General features: G+C 44.4%; 1 protein-coding gene across 3 annotated transcripts in view; it reads right to left on the bottom strand.

Annotated features, from left to right (window-relative positions):
• Positions 1-19,869, bottom strand: part of LOC139532230 (nck-associated protein 5-like) — a 160,826-nt gene that overhangs the window by 139,689 nt on the left and 1,268 nt on the right. For 2 of the 3 annotated variants that reach the window (XM_071329592.1, XM_071329599.1), the window contains exon 2: positions 12,291-12,399. In XM_071329592.1, coding sequence (XP_071185693.1) covers positions 12,291-12,399 — 109 coding nt within the window. Of the gene's footprint in view, positions 1-12,290; positions 12,400-12,525; positions 12,950-19,869 lie in introns of those variants that run through there. The other variant, XM_071329594.1, reaches the window with a different exon arrangement.

Here is a 19,869-nt window from a genome sequence, read left to right as displayed (position 1 = left end):
AGCCAGGGTGTATTTAAACAGTAGTCTTCTCGTAAAAATAGGGATTTGTAGAAAAGGAATTACCTCACTGTGTGCTTCAGAAATGTATCAATTTTTAAACGTAGATTTAGAAAGATCATTGCATGCTCAGCGGGGCAACTTCCTGCATGCAGAAATCAACAACAACAAAATTAATATCTGCCAATTTGAGCCGTGCCTTGAGGCATACACATATTGGATGGAGGCCAATAGTGGCAGTCTTGACAGATTTGTGTTGTTGTCAATTTCTGTGAGCAGGAAGTTGCCCTGCTGTGCATGATGATGTCATATCCCTGACTGTACCTTTAAATCTTCTACGATCAATAAATCAAATCAGTCTATCCACCAATAAGCCAGTCCATCCAAATCTCCAGATGGGGTGTGGTGAATGAATCCCGAACATTGGGGACTGAGAGAGTTCACAGACCACAGACTACAGGTCATAACTTGGCTTGGAGCCTGATGAGGATGTGATCACACCCATTCACCCTAACACCCACTCAGTTGGTCTCCCTCTCTGCCGCCCTTCCCTAGTTCAGTGTTCCTGGGCAGGGCAGTCTGGCCTCTCTCTATCCCTGCTAGTCCCAGCTGCATGGTGGAAGGTTGGGCATCCCCTTTTCCCCTCACTGACAGATGCAGTGTGGAGGCCCCTCCACCCTTCACCACTCTCCCAAGGCCCAGGCTCTAATCCACCACATTCAAGCCTGTTAGCTGCCCCTCTGCCAATCTCTGCCTCATTCACTCCCAGGCCCCTGAACCACTCTGCCAATAAGCCCTGATCTTGGATCAGTGATCCACAGTTCCACACATCATAATAATAAACCCCCAAAGACACAGTACTGCCAGTTCCATGTGGGCGTGGTTAACAGCTACGGACAAAACACATGCAGCAATGTCGACTGACAGGATGGACCACTTCCTAGTGGGATAATGTTTATCTGCATGTTTGGCTTTTAACACAGGGAATCACAGGAAGAGGATTCCCAAGGTTCTTAACTTCTGTTTCTACCAGTTAGTTGACTGGGGTAGTTCATTGTTTTACGTTGACATGGTGCACTGAGATTCTGAGAAAAATGCCCATATAAATATAATCACCAGTCATTCTATTTCTGTTCTATTGCCGTGTCACCGTCTTCAGCTGTCCATTGGACATACAATGGGCCTGAATCTGAAGTCATTGATTATAGTAGAGCAGGTTTTTTAAGCCTGTGTGGTTAAACCTAAAGATAGTCCCTCTGGCCTTTACAACAAATAGCTGTGAACTGCTATCCTGTCCCCTGGGCTCTTGGCTCTTTCAGGAAGAGGGACACAGAGAATAGAGGTGTGTGTGTGTGTGTGTGTGTGTGTGTGTGTGTGTGTGTGTGTGTGTGTGTGTGTGTGTGTGTGTGTGTGTGTGTGTGTGTGTGTGTGTGTGTGTGTGTGTGTGTGTGTGTGTGTGTGTGTGTGTGTGTGTGTGTGTGTGTGTGTGTGTGTGTGTGTGTGTGTGTGTGTGCGTGTGTGTGTGTCGGTGTGGTGTGCACCGATGTTTGAATATGCACGCGGCCACGGCAACCACTTTTCATCTAGGGCATGATGGGTAAAGAAGAGAAAGTTCCCTAATTGGAGGCCCTCTTGACTCAACGGGGCAACAAAGGGCCATCTTATTGGACGGAGGGGGAAAACTGATGTCCAATTACACATGCTGGGCTCTTGGCCTGAGCGAAGCGACCGAGGAGAGGAGAAACTCAGTGTCCTCTTTACAGAGATGTAACCAACTCTAGTGGTTGACCTACAGAGACTGAGGGGCCTATTTTGTCCGTTTGAATGCATCTTGTCTTTGATTTCGCCGACATAATAACCGATAGACTCATGGATGGTTAAATAAGAGGTTTGACAGCGACAGAACTCTACATTTAGCGGAGAAATAGTGGTTTTCAGGATCATTACTGAGGCATGTGTAACACAGATAACTTACGACACGGGTCAGAGACTTCAGCAAACATCAGAACACGCAGAGAGAGAGAGAGAGAGAGAGAGAGAGAGAGAGAGAGAGAGAGAGAGAGAGAGAGAGAGAGAGAGAGAGAGAGAGAGAGAGAGAGAGAGAGAGAGAGAGAGTTCAGAACATAAACAGGTCAACTGAAATGTTTTCCTCATCATCTACCAGAGCGAGTGCAAAAATATGACTGTTACTGCTCATGGATTGCTAGCCTATTTATTAGAGTTCATTTACCAGAAACGCAAGCAACAAATAACAGGCCAGGGTTCTCCACAAACCTACAGTATACAGGCACATGTGGCTCTTACAATTAGTTAAACTGGAATGCATTAGTGAAGAGCAATGCCACTCGTTGCTTTCTCTACAGTAACTGTATCCACATGTCCTCTTTCTATGGGCTAATCAACTTGAAAATCATGACATCAAACCCCCAACGCTCTACAAGGTACCGTTCCCTAGAACGATTTCATTATACCATGTTTTCCCAGACATGTTGTGAGTAGGAAATACGATCTAATATGTGTATTAAATACCTAATAGATGTTATACAGAATGTGATTAACAAGTCCAAATGGAATTCATAAGCACATGAAATAAAACCAGAGGAAAGTTTCATTAAGTCTCAGGGGCTAGACGAATCTCATTAAGGTCGGAAAACTAGACGAGTGGCCAGTAGCCCCATCAAAACAACCTCGGTAGCGATTAAACCGGTTTTATGAGCAAACAGGGGGCCGAGCGCCCGACTACTCTTACCCACGGGATGAGGTGAATATGGAGGATACCACTGAGTTGGAACTCAGCACGGGGGAATCGTGATCCCACATCCAAGGCTGTAATCATTTGTCTCTAGCCCCATCAGAGCCAACTCCACCAAGGCAGTTCCCATGAGACTGTAGCCAGGACTCCAAATCCCCATTATGTAAAACTATCACATGCTCCCTGATCACTGTTGAGGCCCTTAGCTCCACCAGGTGCTAAAAGGAATAGGTCATAGGTTAAACCCTGATCACTTCTCTCCATTATGATTATTTGACACATGTCATATGAACCCTAAGCCACCTTCAAACAGTGTGTGGACTGTGGAGACATCCCCTTTAGAGTTATACATGCTGTTATACCATAGTCTAGCGTGAGAACCGGCCTCTGACCACAGTGGCTCGTCACTGGATTTCTGTACTGTTATAACTCTCAGTTAGACACAGTCGTTTGAGCCATAGGATGTGATATCAAACTTCCCCATTGGACTGCATAGTAATGTAAGAGCCCAATCCCCTTAACAAGCATGTCTACCCCTGTACACAGTACTTGCTACCCAGCACCATGTTTTATTTATGTCTCTACTTGCCACTGTGGTAGCTGACTGTAATATGGCTATGGTGAAAAAAAAGAAGCTTTACCAACCCGACTCCATGCTGGCTTATCTTCCAATTAATTTGCAGTTAAATGACGCATAAACCAAACTAATTTGTCTGTTTTGGAGATATGTTCCCTTTTCTGGCTTGTTTTATTGCTCTGTCTCCAGCCAATGTGGAGTAGGCCTACGAAACAACACATAGGCTCTGGATAACAACAACGGAACAAAACGAGCATATAAAATATATTATATGAGGAAAGGCTACCCAGAACCAGGAGCCTGACAGCTACCTAGAAACCAGACGTAGGTTCGAAAATTATTTGTTACCTTTCAAATACTTCATCTGCGCTTGACTGGTGCACATTGAACCAATGGAATAGTACCAAAAGTGCAAGGTGCAAACCCTGCCCAAATGGCACTCCAGAAAGGCTCAATCAAACATTGAAGGAAAACAAATACTATATGAACCCAGCTCTGCCCAGAAACACAACACAGAGACAAACAGGAAAGCACTCCCACATGCTGTTTAGTCAGCAACAATTCATAACTAACCAGTGAGTGTTTAATCAGTAACGTGGAACACTTGATTATTAACCCTCCACTTGGAGTATTTTCAATTTGCTTTTGCTTTTTTTTGTCAATTATCTCTAAGCATGAATGCATAGCTGCACGGATAAAATACAATTTTGGCAGGAAATAGGGAGAGGTTGCAGAAACAACGGTATTCTAAGCTGCTTACTCACTTACGGTTCAGGGTGTTGTTTCATGTCTGATTCATAAACACAGCCATTCTTCTCTTGATACCTCCTGATACATCATCGTACGGCATGTGCCTGATGTCACGGCTGGAAAGACAGTTGCAAAGGGTTGATACATTTCCCAGAATTCCCAGTTTGCATTCGAACTAGGTTTTCCGGAAGTCCGGGAATTTTGAAAAAGTTACTAGAATTGTACAACTCAAATAGACAAAAACCTATATAATTTCACAAATGGACCCCCCAAGCTTTGAAGGGCCAGTCTGCAGTTCAAACAACAACAACAAAGTGGTCACCCTAACCTCATGAGGCAGGTACATGTATAAGTTATATCAAATGGATGTACCAATCGCAGATTGCCACTTTAATAATTTTAGATCTGGCCTCATCCATGGTGCATGCATGGCTAACATGTACTAACATGTACTAACATGTACTAACATGTACTAACATGTACTAACATGTACTAACATGTACTAACATGTACTAACATGTACTATGAGAAGTCACAGGGCATGAGGGAGCAGCAGAATGACTCTGATGGAGCTGGATCCTGACCTATATTAGGGCTAATCGCTGGGCTGTGGGCAGGCAGTTGCGGCAGACACAGAAGGGCATCATTCAGTTCCAATATACTGCATCACTGCATAATTGCATGACTAAGAGCAGTCTCATCTGCAGCAGGCAGACTTTAACATGATAAAAATACATATGCACAGAGAGTCCACCCAGCAACACAGATCTCTTATGTAATGCAAGGCAGAGAATGCCCTAGTTAGGCTACAGCTCGCCCTACGCCCTTCCTTTAGAAAGATAACCCTGCATGGGGATATTAAATATAAAAACCAAACTGACTTCCTGTATAAAGTATATTGGAGTTAATTGGATCAATAAAGCCAGATATCTTCTTTCATACACTACCGGTCAAAAGTTTAGAACACCTACTCATTCAAGGGTTTTTCTTTATTTTTACTATTTTCTACATTCTAGAATAATAGTGAAGACATAACTATGAAATAACACATATGGAATCATGTAGAAACCAAATAAGTGTTAAACAAAGGAGTTCTCACATATGCTGAGCACTTGTTGGATGCTTTTCCTTCACCCTGCGGTCCGACTCATCCCAAACCATCTCAATATGGTTGAGGTTGTGGGATTGTGAAGGCCAGGTCATCTGATGCAGCACTCCATCACTCTCCTTCTTGGTAATATAGCCCTTACACAGCTTGGAGGTGTGTTGGGTCATTGTCCTGTTGAAAAACCAATGATAGTCCCACTAAGCCCAAACCAGATGGGATGGCGTATCGCTGCAGAATGCTTTGGTAGCTCATGCTGGTTAAGTGTGCCTTGAATTCTAAATAAATCACAAACAGTGTCACCAGCAATGAACCCCCTCACCACAACACCTCCTCCTCCATGCTTCACGGTGGGAAATACACATGTGGAGATCATCTGTTCATCCACACCGCGTCTCACAAAGACACAGCGGTTGGAACCAAAAATCTCCAATTTGGACTCCAGACCAAAGGACAAATGTCCACCAGTCTAACGTTCATTACTCATGTTTCTTGGACCAAGCAACTCTCTTCTTCTTATTGGTGTCCTTTAGTAGTGGTTTCTTTGCAGCAATTTGACCATGAAGGCCTGATTCACACAGTCTCCTCTGAACAGTTGATGTTGAGATGTGTCTGATACTTGAACTCTGTGAAGCATTTGTTTGGGCTGCAATTTCTGAGGTGAACTTATCCTCTGCAGCAGAGGTAACTCTGGGTCTTCCTTTCCTGTGGCGGTCCTCATGAGAGCCAGTTTCATCATAGCGCTGGATGTTTTTTGCGACTGCACTTGAAGATACTTTCAAAGTTCTTGAAATGTTCCGTATTGACTGACCTTCATGTCTTAAAGTAATGATGGACTGTCGTTTCTCTTTGCTTATTTGAGCTGTTCTTGACAAAATATGGACTTGGTATTTTACCAAATAGGGCTATCTTCTGTATACCCCCTACCTTGTCACAACACAAATGATTGGCTCAAATGCAGTAAGAAGGAAAAAAAATCCACAATTGTATTTTTAAGAAGGCAAACCTGTTAATTGAAATGCATTCCAGGTGACTACCTCATTAAGCTGGTTGAGAGAATAGCAAAGGGTGTGCAAAATCAAGGCAAAGGGTGGCTATTTGAAGAATCTCAAATATAAAACACTTTTTGGGTTACTACATGATTCCATATGTGTTATTTCATAGTTTTGATGTCTTCACTATTATTCTACAATGTATAAAATATTAAAAATAAAGAAAAACCCTTGAGTAGGTGTTCTAAATCTTTTGACCAGTAGTGTATGTACAGTAGGTACTATTCCACAAAGAAATTACATTTTTTTGTTCATTAAAATAACATCCAATTGATCAGAAATACAGTGTAGACACTGTTAATGTTGTAAATGACTATTGTAGCTGGAAAAGGATGATTTTTTATGGAATATCAACATAGGCATACAGAGGCTCATTTTTAGCAACCATCACTCCTGTGTTCCAATGGCACGTTGTTTATCATTTATCAGTTTATCATTTTAAAAGGCTAATTGATCATTAGAAAGTTATTATTATACGTTATTAATAAACCAATTTGGCACATTTGGGCAGTCTTGACACAAAATGTTGAACAGAAATTCAATGGTTCATTGGATCAGTCTAAAACTTTGCGCATACACTGCTGCCATCTAGTGGCCAAAATCTAAATTGCAACTGGTCTGGAATCATACATTATGGCATTTCTTTTGCATTTCAAAAATGATGGCACAAAAAAATACAATTTTTCTTTCACATTTCCACAAACTTCAAAGTGTTTCCTTTCAAATTGTATCAAGAATATGCTTATCCTTGCTTCAAGGCCTGAGCTACAGGCAGTTAGATTTGGGTATGTCATTTTAGGCGAAAATTTAAAAAAAGTGGTGGATCCTTTTTTACAAACATTGTCAAAATACTTTACATATCCCAACAAAGGGAGCCGACAAATGTAATGCTTTCAAATCTACTGGCAGACAATGTGTTGAACAATTACACAAAATCCCTGTGTTCATAGATTCATAAACCCATTGTCTAACCAGTGACTAGATACAGGTACATTCTGATTCGAGCTGGAAACTGGAACATGAATGCTGGGCCTGTCGCCAGACGGAATGTCAGAAATGGCCTTTCTTGTTTTCACAGATGCCTGGGAAAATAAATGTATCGGGAGGCTCATATCCTCTCAGGAAAGGGAGTGTTTACAGGCTTTAGTGAGTTTCTCTGCCAGGGCCACGAGGGCTCTGGAACCCTGGCTGGGATCATCCACATCCCTCCTCACCAGAGCAGGCCAGAGCCAGACATGTTCCACCATAGTGCCCCCGTTCCAGGGTAACAACTCAGCCCGCTGGCCCCATTTTGTCACTAGCTCCACACTAGCCCTGTACTAATGCTACAGGGCTCCTTCTGCTCCTCTCCTAGGGCAACGAAACCCCATTCTGCCCCTATATACTCCAGCTGGTATAAGAGCTGTCGGTAACACTTTCTATGTCTATAGTATGGCGTGTGGTTAATATGGCCCAGTATCAGCCTGGACAGTGAACCAGGCCAACACGTGTCAAATTAAAGCAATAAACACCATATCCCAAATCTTCAAACGGTAATTGCACCGCCTGTTATCACATAGGGTGTCATAAACAAGGCGCAATAATCAGGCACGTGATGTCCCGCTGAAGTGATTTGAGGATATGATCATATAATGATGAATGAAAGTGAACCACTTTTCAGTATAATTTCATGACCACCATTTAATCAACATCTTAGATGAGAATTAGAGACTTTTTGATTTCCTTCTGTCATGAAAATGACTTAAAACCAATCATTTCCGCGTCACACAACTTCATAAATGTCTTCTCACTGTCAACTGCGTTTATTTTCAGCAAACTTAACATGTGTAAATATTTGTATGAACATAACAAGATTCAACAACTGAGACATAAACTGAACAAGTTCCACAGACGTGACTAACAGAAATTGAATAATGTGTCCCTGAACAAAGGGGGGGTCAAAGTCAAAAGTAACAGCTCCATTAAGTACTGCAGTGCATCTCCTCCTCAGGGACTGCACCAGATTTGACAGTTCTTGCTGTGAGATGTTACCCCACTCTTCCACCAAGGCACCTGCAAGTTCCCGGACATTTCTAGGGGGAATGGCCCTAGCCCTCACCCTCCGATCCAACAGGTCCCAGATGTGCTCAATGGGATTGAGATCCGTGCTCTTCGCTGGCCATGGCAGAACACTGACATTCCTGTCTTGCAGGAAATCACGCACAGAACGAGCAGTATGGCTGGTGGTATTGTAATGCTGGAGGGTCATGTCAGGATGAGCCTGCAGGAAGTGTACCACATGAGGGAGGAGGATGTCTTCCCTGTAACGCACAGCGTTGAGATTGCCTGCAATGACAACAAGCTCAGTCCGATGATGCTGTGACACACCGCCCCAGACCATGATGGACCCTCCACCTCCAAATCGATCCCGCTCCAAAGTGCAGGCCTCGGTGTAACGCTCATTCCTTCGACGATAAACGCGAATCCGACCATCACCCCTGCTGAGACAAAACCGCAACTCGTCAGTGAAGAGCACTTTTTGCCAGTCCTGTCTGGTCCAGCGACGGTGGGTTTGTGCCCATAGGCGACGTTGTTGCCGGTGATGTCTGGTGAGGACCTGCCTTACAACAGGCCTACAAGCTCTCAGTCCAGCCTCTCTCAGCCTATTGCGGACAGTCTGAGCACTGATGGAGGGATTATGCGTTCCTGATGTAACTCGGGCAGTTCCTGTTGCCATCCTGTACCTGTCCCGCAGGTGTGATGTTCGGATGTACCGATCCTGTGCAGGTGTTGTTACACGTGGTCTGCCACTGTGAGGACGATCAGCTGTCTGTCCTGTCTCCCTGTAGCGCTGTCTTAGGCGTCTCACAGTACGGACATTGCAATTTATTGCCCTGGCCACATCTGCAGTCCTCATGCCTCCTTGCAGCATGCCTAAGGCACGTTCACGCAGATGAGCAGGGATCCTGGGCATCTTTCTTTTGGTGTTTTTCAGAGTCAGTAGCAAGGCCTCTTCAGTGTCCAGAGTTTTCATAACTGTGACCTTAATTACCTACCGTCTGTAAGCTGTTCGTGTCTTAATGACCGTTCCACAGGTGCATGTTCATGAATTGTTTATGGTTCATTGAACAAGCATGGAAAACAGTGTTTAAACCCTTTACAATGAAGATCTGTGAAGTTATTTGGATTTCTACTAATCATCTTTGAAAGACAGGGTCTAATCTGAAAAAGGTACATTTCTTTTTTTTGCTGAGTTTATTTCTGATACACATCAACCTCGTTCCCACTAGGGAGGGTGTCCAATCAAAAACCCATCTTTTGACCAATGGGTAAAATATGTGAATTCGGTAGATATTCCTCGAAGAAAACCAATGGTCCAAACCTCATGTCTCTATCGTAATCTGTTCAAAAGTTATTTTAGTTTATACCCTTGTAGGATGGCCAAGATTAGGGTAACTAAATCAATAGAGGCCAGAGACTAAAAGTGGTGAAAAATCCGCAAAATAACAGTACGTCAGCTAGGCTGGATGCTGTGAGAGAACCAAGGCAAACTGACAGGCTCACCGTTGAACTCTCATCTTTCTTCTTGAATCCGAAGGACATAAAACAATATAGAGGTAAGATAGATATTAATTTTGAGACATGACATGTGGTATTTTCATATTTTAGTATATGGCTTTTCATATTCCTGGGAAATTCCTGTTCTTTTTTGAAGTTTTCTCGGGAAAACAAGCGCTATCTCTGTGAAATGTCAACGGAGCACTGAGCACACTGAGCAAGCTTTTCATTTTCAAAGCCTTTAACATTTAATTCAGCTCGCGTGAAACAACTCTGCAAAAGACCACCACCACGCGTCGCTGTGAGAATCGACACCGCTCGTACAACAGAGTTTGTTGCTTATTGCCCGGATGTATCCGACATTTTGGATATAATGTTAATGATATATTAAAGAAAGAATGATTCAGAACATGAATGATTCAGAACATGAAGAATATCCTGGTCAAATGTATTTTATTTTAGAACATAAGGAAGTGAAATTTCATAGCCAAAGCGTGTTTTCCCCCAATCTGGGCAGAGTGTGTGGACACCCTACACTAGGGCTAAACCAAGCCAAGCTAAGGCAGGTTGTACTGTGCTGGCCTGGTTAAACATCCACCATAGTTGCTGGAACCATGCTGGAGAGAACAATGTGAAAACAAAAATAAGAACGGGAAGGCCATAATCGAGACCTACCACCACAGACAGACGTGCTTGTACTTGACATTCCAAAGGAGCACTTAATACTGGGTTCACCTTGAGTTAACCCTGACAAAAACAAGTTTCCACTCTCCAGTCTTGTGTGTCGCTCTAGACACCGGGGGATAGATAAGCCTGTCAATCACGTCGACACAAACACAGCCAGAGGAGGCTGCTTTTTCTCAAACCGTCTGACAGGGTATGTTTAGTGTACCAGACTTGGGTTCAAAGCCAAATAGTAGCTGTTTTGTTTTAAAAACTTTAGCCACACTTGATTGAGTTAACGTCAATGGAACCAATGGAGTAGCCCCAAAAGTGCAACTGCAAATCCCGGCCATCTGGCACTCTGGGCACAGGCTTAATCAAACCCAGGTCTGGTTTGTACTTTTCTCTAACCTGTGTGAGTTGTAGTGAAGGAGAGAGAAAGAGACATATACACAGAGACAGAGACACAGAGAGAAAAAGAGACACAGAGAGAGACAGAGACGGAGACACAGAGAGAGACACAGACGGAGACACAGAGAGAGATGGAGACACAGAGAGAGACAGAGACGGAGACACAGAGAGAGACACAGACGGAGACACAGAGAGAGATGGAGACACAGAGAGAGACAGAGAGAGACAGGGAGAGACAGAGACACAGAGAGAGACAGAGAGAGATGGAGACACAGAGAGAGACAGAGAGAGACGGAGACACAGAGAGAAACAGAGACGGAGACACAGAGAGAGACAGAGACGGAGACACAGAGAGAGACGGAGACACAGAGAGAGACGGAGACACAGAGAGAAACAGAGACACAAAGAGAGATGGAGACACAGAGAGAGACAGAGACACATAAAGGGACATAGCGAGAAAGAGACACAGACAGAGACAGAGACACAGAGAGAGACAGAGACACATAAAGGGACATAGAGAGAGGGAGACACAGAGAGAGACATAGAGAGAGGGAGACAGAGAGAGACAGACACAGAGAGAGACAGAGACACAGAGAGAGACACATAGAGAGGGAGACACAAAGAGAGACACATAAAGGGACATAGAGAGAGAGACAGAGAAAGACACAGAGAGAGACAGAGACCTGTACCTCCGCACATTGACTCGGTACCTGTACCGCTCTGTATATAGCCTCGTTATTGTTATTTTATTGTGTTATATGTGTCTCTGTCTCTCTCTGTGTCTCTGTCTCTCTCTGTGTCTCTGTCTCTATACCTGTACCCCTCTGTATATAGCCTCGTTATTGTTATTTTATTGTGTTATATATATATATATATATACATACACATTATCTTTTTTTTTTATTTTTTTACTTTCATTTAGTAAATATTTTCTTAACTCTATTTCTTGAACTGCATTGTTGGTTAAGGGCTTGTAAGTAAGCATTTCACAGTAAGGTCTACAGCTGTTGTATTCGGCGCATGTGACAAATAACATTTGATTTGATTTGACACAGAGAGAGACAGAGAGAGCGAGACAGAGAGAGAGCGAGACAGAGAGAGAGACACACAGAGAGCGAGACAGTGAGAGATACACACAGAGAGAGACAGAGACACAGACAGGCACAGAGAGAGACAGAGACACAGAGAGACACAGAGACACAGAGAGACAGAGACACAGAGAGACAGGCACAGAGGGAGACAGAGACACAGAGAGACACAGAGACACAGAGAGACAGAGACACAGAGAGACAGGCACAGAGGGAGACAGAGACACAGAGAGACACAGAGACACAGAGAGACAGAGACACAGAGAGACAGGCACAGAGGGAGACAGAGACACAGAGAGACACAGAGACACAGAGAGAGACAAACACAGAGAGAGAGGAGCTTGCCCCTTTGACTTACCACCAAGTTGCTGTCCAGCGACAGTCGCTTTAGCTGCTCCCTCCTCTCCAGGTGTCTGTTCATGGTCCTCCTCTTCCGCTGCAGCCCACCGCCACGGCCCTGGGAGCCACTGTGGGGGGGGGGGGGGAGAAGCCAAAGATCACTCTTTTGTACAGGAGAGACACTATCCTTGGTTCTCCCAGTTGGCTGGTGGGTACACCAGTAGTGAGGCTGTAGAAGTTAATAGAGCAATCACCTTAATTGTTATAGAGCTCAGAGTCCATGTTATATTTTGCGTCTTTGAAGCTGAGAAGGCGGCGGCGTCTCTCTCGCGCTCGCTCTCCCTCTCTCCCTCTCTCTCTCCCTCTCCTTTCCTGGCTTCCCACCCTATCTCTCTCTCTTTCCTTATCACTTCTATCGTTCCGTTAGTGTTGTGCTGCCCGCCTGCTCGCTCTGCTAACCTGATAGCAACCGGAAGTGTTGGAGAGAGGGAGAGGGAGAGCCTCACTCCACTGATCATCCCTGAGTTGATATGTTTTCTGTCCCCCTCCCTCCCTCCCTTCTCCTACTTCATGTTTTCATAGGCTTCTCCAAACAGAGCTGGGAACCAGCGCGACCTGGCCAATGGAGGCTAAGGGAGAAGATAAACACTTCACTTCACGCATACTACTCCTCTACAAAGAGCAGGCTCTGTGCCTCCGCTCAGCCCTGCCACAGAGTAAGCACACAACTTCCTAATCAGTGAAGCGCCCGGGTCAAAGGTCGCACAGTGACCGCCAAGGGTCAGGCACCTTCTATCATGACCGCTGTATGGTATGTAATGTATGGATTGTGTGTGTAATTACAGTATGTTACGTATTCTAGGAGGCACTTCAAAAGAGAACATCTCTTTGGGTACTGAATACAATTCATCTCTTTTAAGGCTAAATTATTCCAGGTTTACTTGCCTTCGCAGATTGTCTTCTAACCACACCCCCCTGGTCCCAAGGCCCTCTGTCTCTGGCCTGTCTGTTCCACCCTGGCTGAGACCTCAGTGGCTTGACTACACCTGTCAGTCAGTATGCTGCTGACATCAAAATGCTACGCTACATCCACTGTCAATCTCTCAAATGTTTCAGTCAATATACTGCTAATATTCAGATAGCATTTCAAACCCACACAAATATTGTTCATCTAAAACCCAATTGACTACTCATTGCTCTTACCCCAGCACTGGTAAAACTGGTTGAGATTACGTCATTACAACCAGAAACTGGTTGAAATGACGTCGTTATGATGACATGTCAACCAGTCTTGCCGGTTTGGTCAGCCCATTCTTGCTGTTCTACATCTAAACGTGGAAGGAAAGGGCTTGATCAACGACAGGACAGGACGTCATGCAGGCTTACTCTGGTTATGCCACCACCAATGATTCTACATTCAGTAGTTTTGATGTCAATCAAACCTGGGTTTAAATACTATTTGAAATCATTTCAAATACTTTAGCTGGGTTCGATTGAGCTTGCCTGACGCAACGGAACCAAAAGAATTGTCACAAAACTACAAAACCTGCCCCATCTGGCAGGCTAAAACAAATGCCCAAAGTATCTGAAAGTATTCAAATAGTATTTGAACCCAGGTCTGATTCCTATGTGTGCCAGGACATTACGTCAGCTGTAATTCTCATTCCATGTTTAGATTACATTTCAGTTAGTGCCTTCTCTCTAAAGATTAGACTGGATGTAAAGCCCCCACGCTTCCTGCAGACGGCCAGATAGGGATTGTGGGTAATCGAGAGCAAATGATTCAAATGGATTTACGTTTGAACTTGACTGCCCTGACTCGAAAAACAGTAATAGATTAACCAGTCAAATGCAATGACACCGTTTCGCTTGAATGTAGGGTAAACTCGAACAGGGGAGTCAGAAAAATAGAACCAGAGAATACGTTTACGCTGAGCAGTGAGAGCTTATGCACAGTCTTCATTGAAATGAATGGGGGGCAATTCCCGCTCTGCAAAAGTTACCCTTGTAGTGAAGCTGGTCTGTAAGGTTCTGTAGAAACAGGTGGTCGATAGGAGGTCGGAAAGCTTAACCAAACACATTTGGAGTGAGATATGAGAATAGGGAAGGTAGTGAAAAGTGATAACGTACAAGGACAAAACTAATGGTTGAAAAAAGCAAATTACACTCGATCTTGGATAAACAGCTTCTGACATGGTCAAGTTTGGAGAAATATGTGCAACTGGCCAAAAGCAAAAGAGAGAAAATGCACAAGGCAGGACGTACGTCTGTAGACCAGTGTCTTACATCATCAGCCGAACGTTGAAAATACTACAATAACATGTGTCTATGTAAATGCATCACGTGATATTTTACAAAGACTTTAAGATTCAAATGTCCGTGGAAACGTCAGTGAAAAGTCCAAGTGGCTGGATATGTCCCCAATGGAGCTCAGGGATATGGTTCAGTGAACATACACTTGTGTGATGAGTAACCTTTTCGGTGTGATTAGCACATTTGGGATAGTCCCGAAGAATTGGTTTTAGACTTTAGCTCAGAGGGCTAACACAGTCCTGAGACCTGGGTTTGATACCCAGTCTATCCCATATGCTGTAGAAGCTGATGGAGTCTCACTCGTCTGTTTATTGGCCAAGGGAACTCAGCAGCATAAATAGGCCATAGAATACTAGGAACAGATTACGTCTGTGATGATCTCTGGCCCAGGCTATCATCATAAAATACAATCCCACAGGGAACTCCCTATCCTCGTCTCCTTATCTCCTCACACACAACAGCCCCTCCTTTCTCCAAATGATTTACACCAAACCCAATTACCACTGTGTAAAACCAGTCTTCTGTTGGGGGCGGGGGGGGGGGGGGGCGACACAGAGACAACAAAGAGAGACACACGTCTATGGCCATATTACGCGCTCGTCCCAGCCAGTAAGACAGGAAGTCAGCCGGGTGGAATGGATGCAATCAAAGGTCCACGGACAATCCTGACATCTGGGAGTCTTTGTGTACACCCCTAATTAGATGCCAGGGTGGAGGTGGAGGCGGCTCTGAGGGTTATGGAGGGGGAACCACTCTTTTTAACATCTGCTGGTCGAGAAACTAGGGAGGGGGATGCATTTGGGGTTGCACAGGGGTGGACTAGAGAGGAGGGAGGCAGGGAGGGAGGGAGGCAGGGAGAGAGGGAGGCAGGGAGGCAGGGAGGCAGGGAGGCAGGGAGGGAGGCAGGGAGAGAGGGAGGGAGGCAGGGAGGCAGGGAGGCAGTGAGGGAGGGAGGGAGGGAGGGAGGGCTGGCTGGCTCGGAGGGAGGGAGGGCTAGAGATAATGAGAAAAGAAAATAGCATTATGATCACTTACAGTGGGGAGAACAAGTATTTGATACACTGCCGATTTTGCAGGTTTTCCTACTTACAAAGCATGTAGAGGTCTGTAATTTTTATCATAGGTACACTTCAACTGTGAGAGACGGAATCTAAAACAAAAATCCAGAAAATCACATTGTATGATTTTTAAGTAAATAATTTGCATTTTATTGCATGACATAAGTATTTGATACATCAGAAAAGCAGAACTTAATATTTGGTACAGAAACCTTTGTGTGCAATTACAGAGATCATACGTTTCCTGTAGTTCTTGACCAGGTTTGCACACACTGCAGCAGGGATTTTGGCCCACTCCTCCATACAGACCTTCTCCAGATCCTTCAGGTTTCGGGGCTGTCGCTGGGCAATACGGACTTTCAGCTCCCTCCAAAGATTTTCTATTGGGTTCAGGTCTGGAGACTGGCTAGGCCACTCCAGGACCTTGAGATGCTTCTTACGGAGCCACTCCTTAGTTGCCCTGGCTGTGTGTTTCGGGTCGTTGTCATGCTGGAAGAACCAGCCACGACCCATCTTCAATGCTCTTACTGAGGGAAGGAGGTTGTTGGCCAAGATCTCGCGATACATGGCCCCATCCATCCTCCCCTCAATACGGTGCAGTCGTCCTGTCCCCTTTGCAGAAAAGCATCCCCAAAGAATGATGTTTCCACCTCCATGCTTCACGGTTGGGATGGTGTTCTTGGGGTTGTACTCATCCTTCTTCTTCCTCCAAACACGGCGAGTGGAGTTTAGACCAAAAAGCTCTATTTTTGTCTCATCAGACCACATGACCTTCTCCCATTCCTCCTCTGGATCATCCAGATGGTCATTGGCAAACTTCAGACGGGCCTGGACATGCGCTGGCTTGAGCAGGGGGATCTTGCGTGCGCTGCAGGATTTTAATCCATGACGGCATGGTGTGTTACTAATGGTTTTCTTTGAGACTGTGGTCCCAGCTCTCTTCAGGTCATTGACCAGGTCCTGCCGTGTAGTTCTGGGCTGATCCCTCACCTTCCTCATGATCATTGATGCCCCACGAGGTGAGATCTTGCATGGAGCCCCAGACCGAGGGTGATTGACCATCATCTTGAACTTCTTCCATTTTCTAATAATTGCGCCAACAGTTGTTGCCTTCTCACCAAGCTGCTTGCCTATTGTCCTGTAGCCCATCCCAGCCTTGTGCAGGTCTACAATTGTATCCCTGATGTCCTTACACAGCTCTCTGGTCTTGGTCATTGTGGAGAGGTTGGAGTCTGTTTGATTGAGTGTGTGGACAGGTGTCTTTTATACAGGTAACGAGTTCAAACAGGTGCAGTTAATACAGGTAATGAGTGAAGAACAGGAGGGCTTCTTAAAGAAAAACTAACAGGTCTGTGAGAGCCGGAATTCTTACTGGTTGGTAGGTGATCAAATACTTATGTCATGCAATAAAATGCAAATGAATTACTTAAAAATCATACAATGTGATTTTCTGGATTTTTGTTTTAGATTCCGTCTCTCACAGTTGAAGTGTACCTATGATAAAAATTACAGACCTCTACATGCTTTGTAAGTAGGAAAACTTGCAAAATCGGGAGTGTATCAAATACTTGTTCTCCCCACTGTATATACAATTGTAATATGGCATCCATCACTTCCATTTTATTTGCACTGCGATAGGTTATTGTTCTGTGGATGCACAGATATAGGATCTTAATGTAATCATTATTCTGTTGCTGAGAGTTTTCCTTCACTGGAGGAAATGCAAACTTGTAATGTATTCGAAGTTGAAAAAGGCTTCCAAAGTTTGCAATTTCCACTTTAAAATTGTCAGACTTAATTTGCCCTAATGAAAAATGTATCAACCCGTACACAAAATGTCCATAAATTCTAATCTACACAATAACTTCTGTTGCTGCATGATTATTTTCCTGCTGTAGCAACCTGGCTCAAATTAAGATCCTCCATCTGTATGGTGTTCTGCTGTTGAATATCAGTAAATTATAAACATTGTCTCGGAATGTTGTTCATTCAGGTTCTATTTATGGTGAATTTGTGTTATCTGAAGTATCAGCTGATGAAATGTAACCCATGTTTTTAATTCACATACATGAAAAGGTGGAATAATGAACTAAATGCATTTTGATTATTTCTATCATTCATTTATTCTTGATCAAATAATGAATGTCGCTCATATTATGAATGGATTCTTATTACAGAGTTGAAATTCACACTTCTCCTAAGCTCTCTACAGCTGTGCCTCACCTACAATCTAGCTGATGACTCACAAGTGTGTGCCAAGGACTGGGAGGCCACTCTCCACCAGTATTGACAGTGCTGCCCTTTGTACCCATACAGTTAAACATTCACCCACTCATATTCCCATTTCAACACTAAGCAAAGAACCGTACACCAATAAGGGCTCTTTATAGAGGCATAGTTCAAACAGGGATATCAATTGGTTGTTGTGGCTTGAACTTTAAACCCTAAAGCTATTTCTATTGGAGGAAACAAACGTTTTGGCTACAAATGATTACACACACAATCCCCATTACATTTTGATATTTCCTCTGAGCTGAACACAAGTGAACGCCTGATAAATGTTTGGTGTTGTGTGTTGCCAGTTGAACACAATGAGTGACTCGGTCGGCAAACGTGTCTACTCACCACCATCTGGGCTCTCAGTGCCACGTAAATTCTCAGCGGCAGAAGGATTCCAAACGTGCGTACTGTCGCACGAGTTTTCAATTCACACGTTCGTCCATCACATAGTGCAATGAAAACAAAAGGAAAATGGACTCTCGTGTCTAGAGAAAAACCCTATTGGCGAGGTAGTACGTGTGTCCCAAATAGCACTGTATAGGGAATATGGTGCCATTTGGGATGCAGCCTGGATCAATACCCCCCCCCCCCCCCCAAAAAAAAGAACAATGAGCTTGCCAGGAAGTGTCAGTCAGCCTGGGATGGATTGCGATGGTTGACATTGATTGGTGCACCGGCCCTTGCCCTGGGACCCTATTTATTTTGTCTGTGTGTTGGAATAGAGGAGGGCTATAAAGGAAAGGGGGTCAGACTGGAGCCCGGAACCACCCCCCAGCCAAGACCTCGTTTTGTGAATGATTCATCCAGATTGCTCAGGCAGGGTGCAGAATGAATGGGGAGGATAATTATACATTGGAGATTTGAGAGAGAGGAGCATGTCTAGGCTACCTCCTAATTCCCAGATAGCTATTACTTTTCAATCATTGAGAGGTAGGGGGTAAGCATGATGTGAATGTGAGGGTATAGAAAGAGTGAGATTGCTCTGGCAATGTTGACATATGTTTCCCCTGCCAATAAAGCCCTTAAATTGAAATTGATTAGAGAGTGAGAGTGAGAGAGTGAGAGAGTGAGAGAGAGAGAGAGAGAGAGAGAGAGAGAGAGAGAGAGAGAGAGAGAGAGAGAGAGAGAGAGAGAGAGAGAGAGAGAGAGAGAGAGAGAGAGAGAGAGAGAGAGAGAGAGAGAGGTCCATCTGTGTGGCAGGCTAGCAGCACAGATGGCATATGATGATCCGTCCCCTATGTCCTCAACCTCCTGTCTCTTTGGCTCGGGTAGTGCACTACTACTGACCAGGGCCCATTGGGCTTTGGTCAAAAGTAGTACACTACCTGAGGAATAGGGTGCCATTTGAGACAAGCTTTGTGGTACCCAGACAGACCCACAGTCATCATGGTATTAGAGATAAGTACAAAAAGTGCAATTAATTCCAAGATGAAGGTGTTCCACGGTGTTGATTTATACACACCCACACACACTGTATATACATATGCTACATTCACACTTGCACACACACACACACAGCTGTGTGAGATACAGGACGGGTGTGAGGCATTTAGCAAATCATGTGCTCGGGGTTCGCTCACTCCTAAGAGATGAACAGACAGATATTTGTTACATTTCGATCTGCATTCTATCGAGTGTTTTTTTATTACGATCTTCACCCGACGCCCTTTCTAACACTTGGTGAGTCGGCTCAAGATTTGACATCTAACGCAGCTAACCCTATTTGCACGGGGGACGACTTTTTGTCGTGTCGTGCTGCATTTCAACAGGTTGAATATGAGAGTGTTGCTGTGCTGTAGACGTCTCAGCCAGAGACACACACACACGTGACACATTCGCAAATGAAATATGCTTGCGTTTAAGAAAAAGCCTCGGAGCATCTGGCAAAATGAACTGACATATTTTTGCTCTGCGCTCATGTCACGTGCGAATAATAAATTAACTGCA

Source organism: Salvelinus alpinus, chromosome 10, assembly GCF_045679555.1.
Source record: "Salvelinus alpinus chromosome 10, SLU_Salpinus.1, whole genome shotgun sequence".
NCBI classification, from domain to species: domain Eukaryota; kingdom Metazoa; phylum Chordata; class Actinopteri; order Salmoniformes; family Salmonidae; genus Salvelinus; species Salvelinus alpinus.
This window is presented reverse-complemented; position numbering and strand designations above follow the sequence as displayed.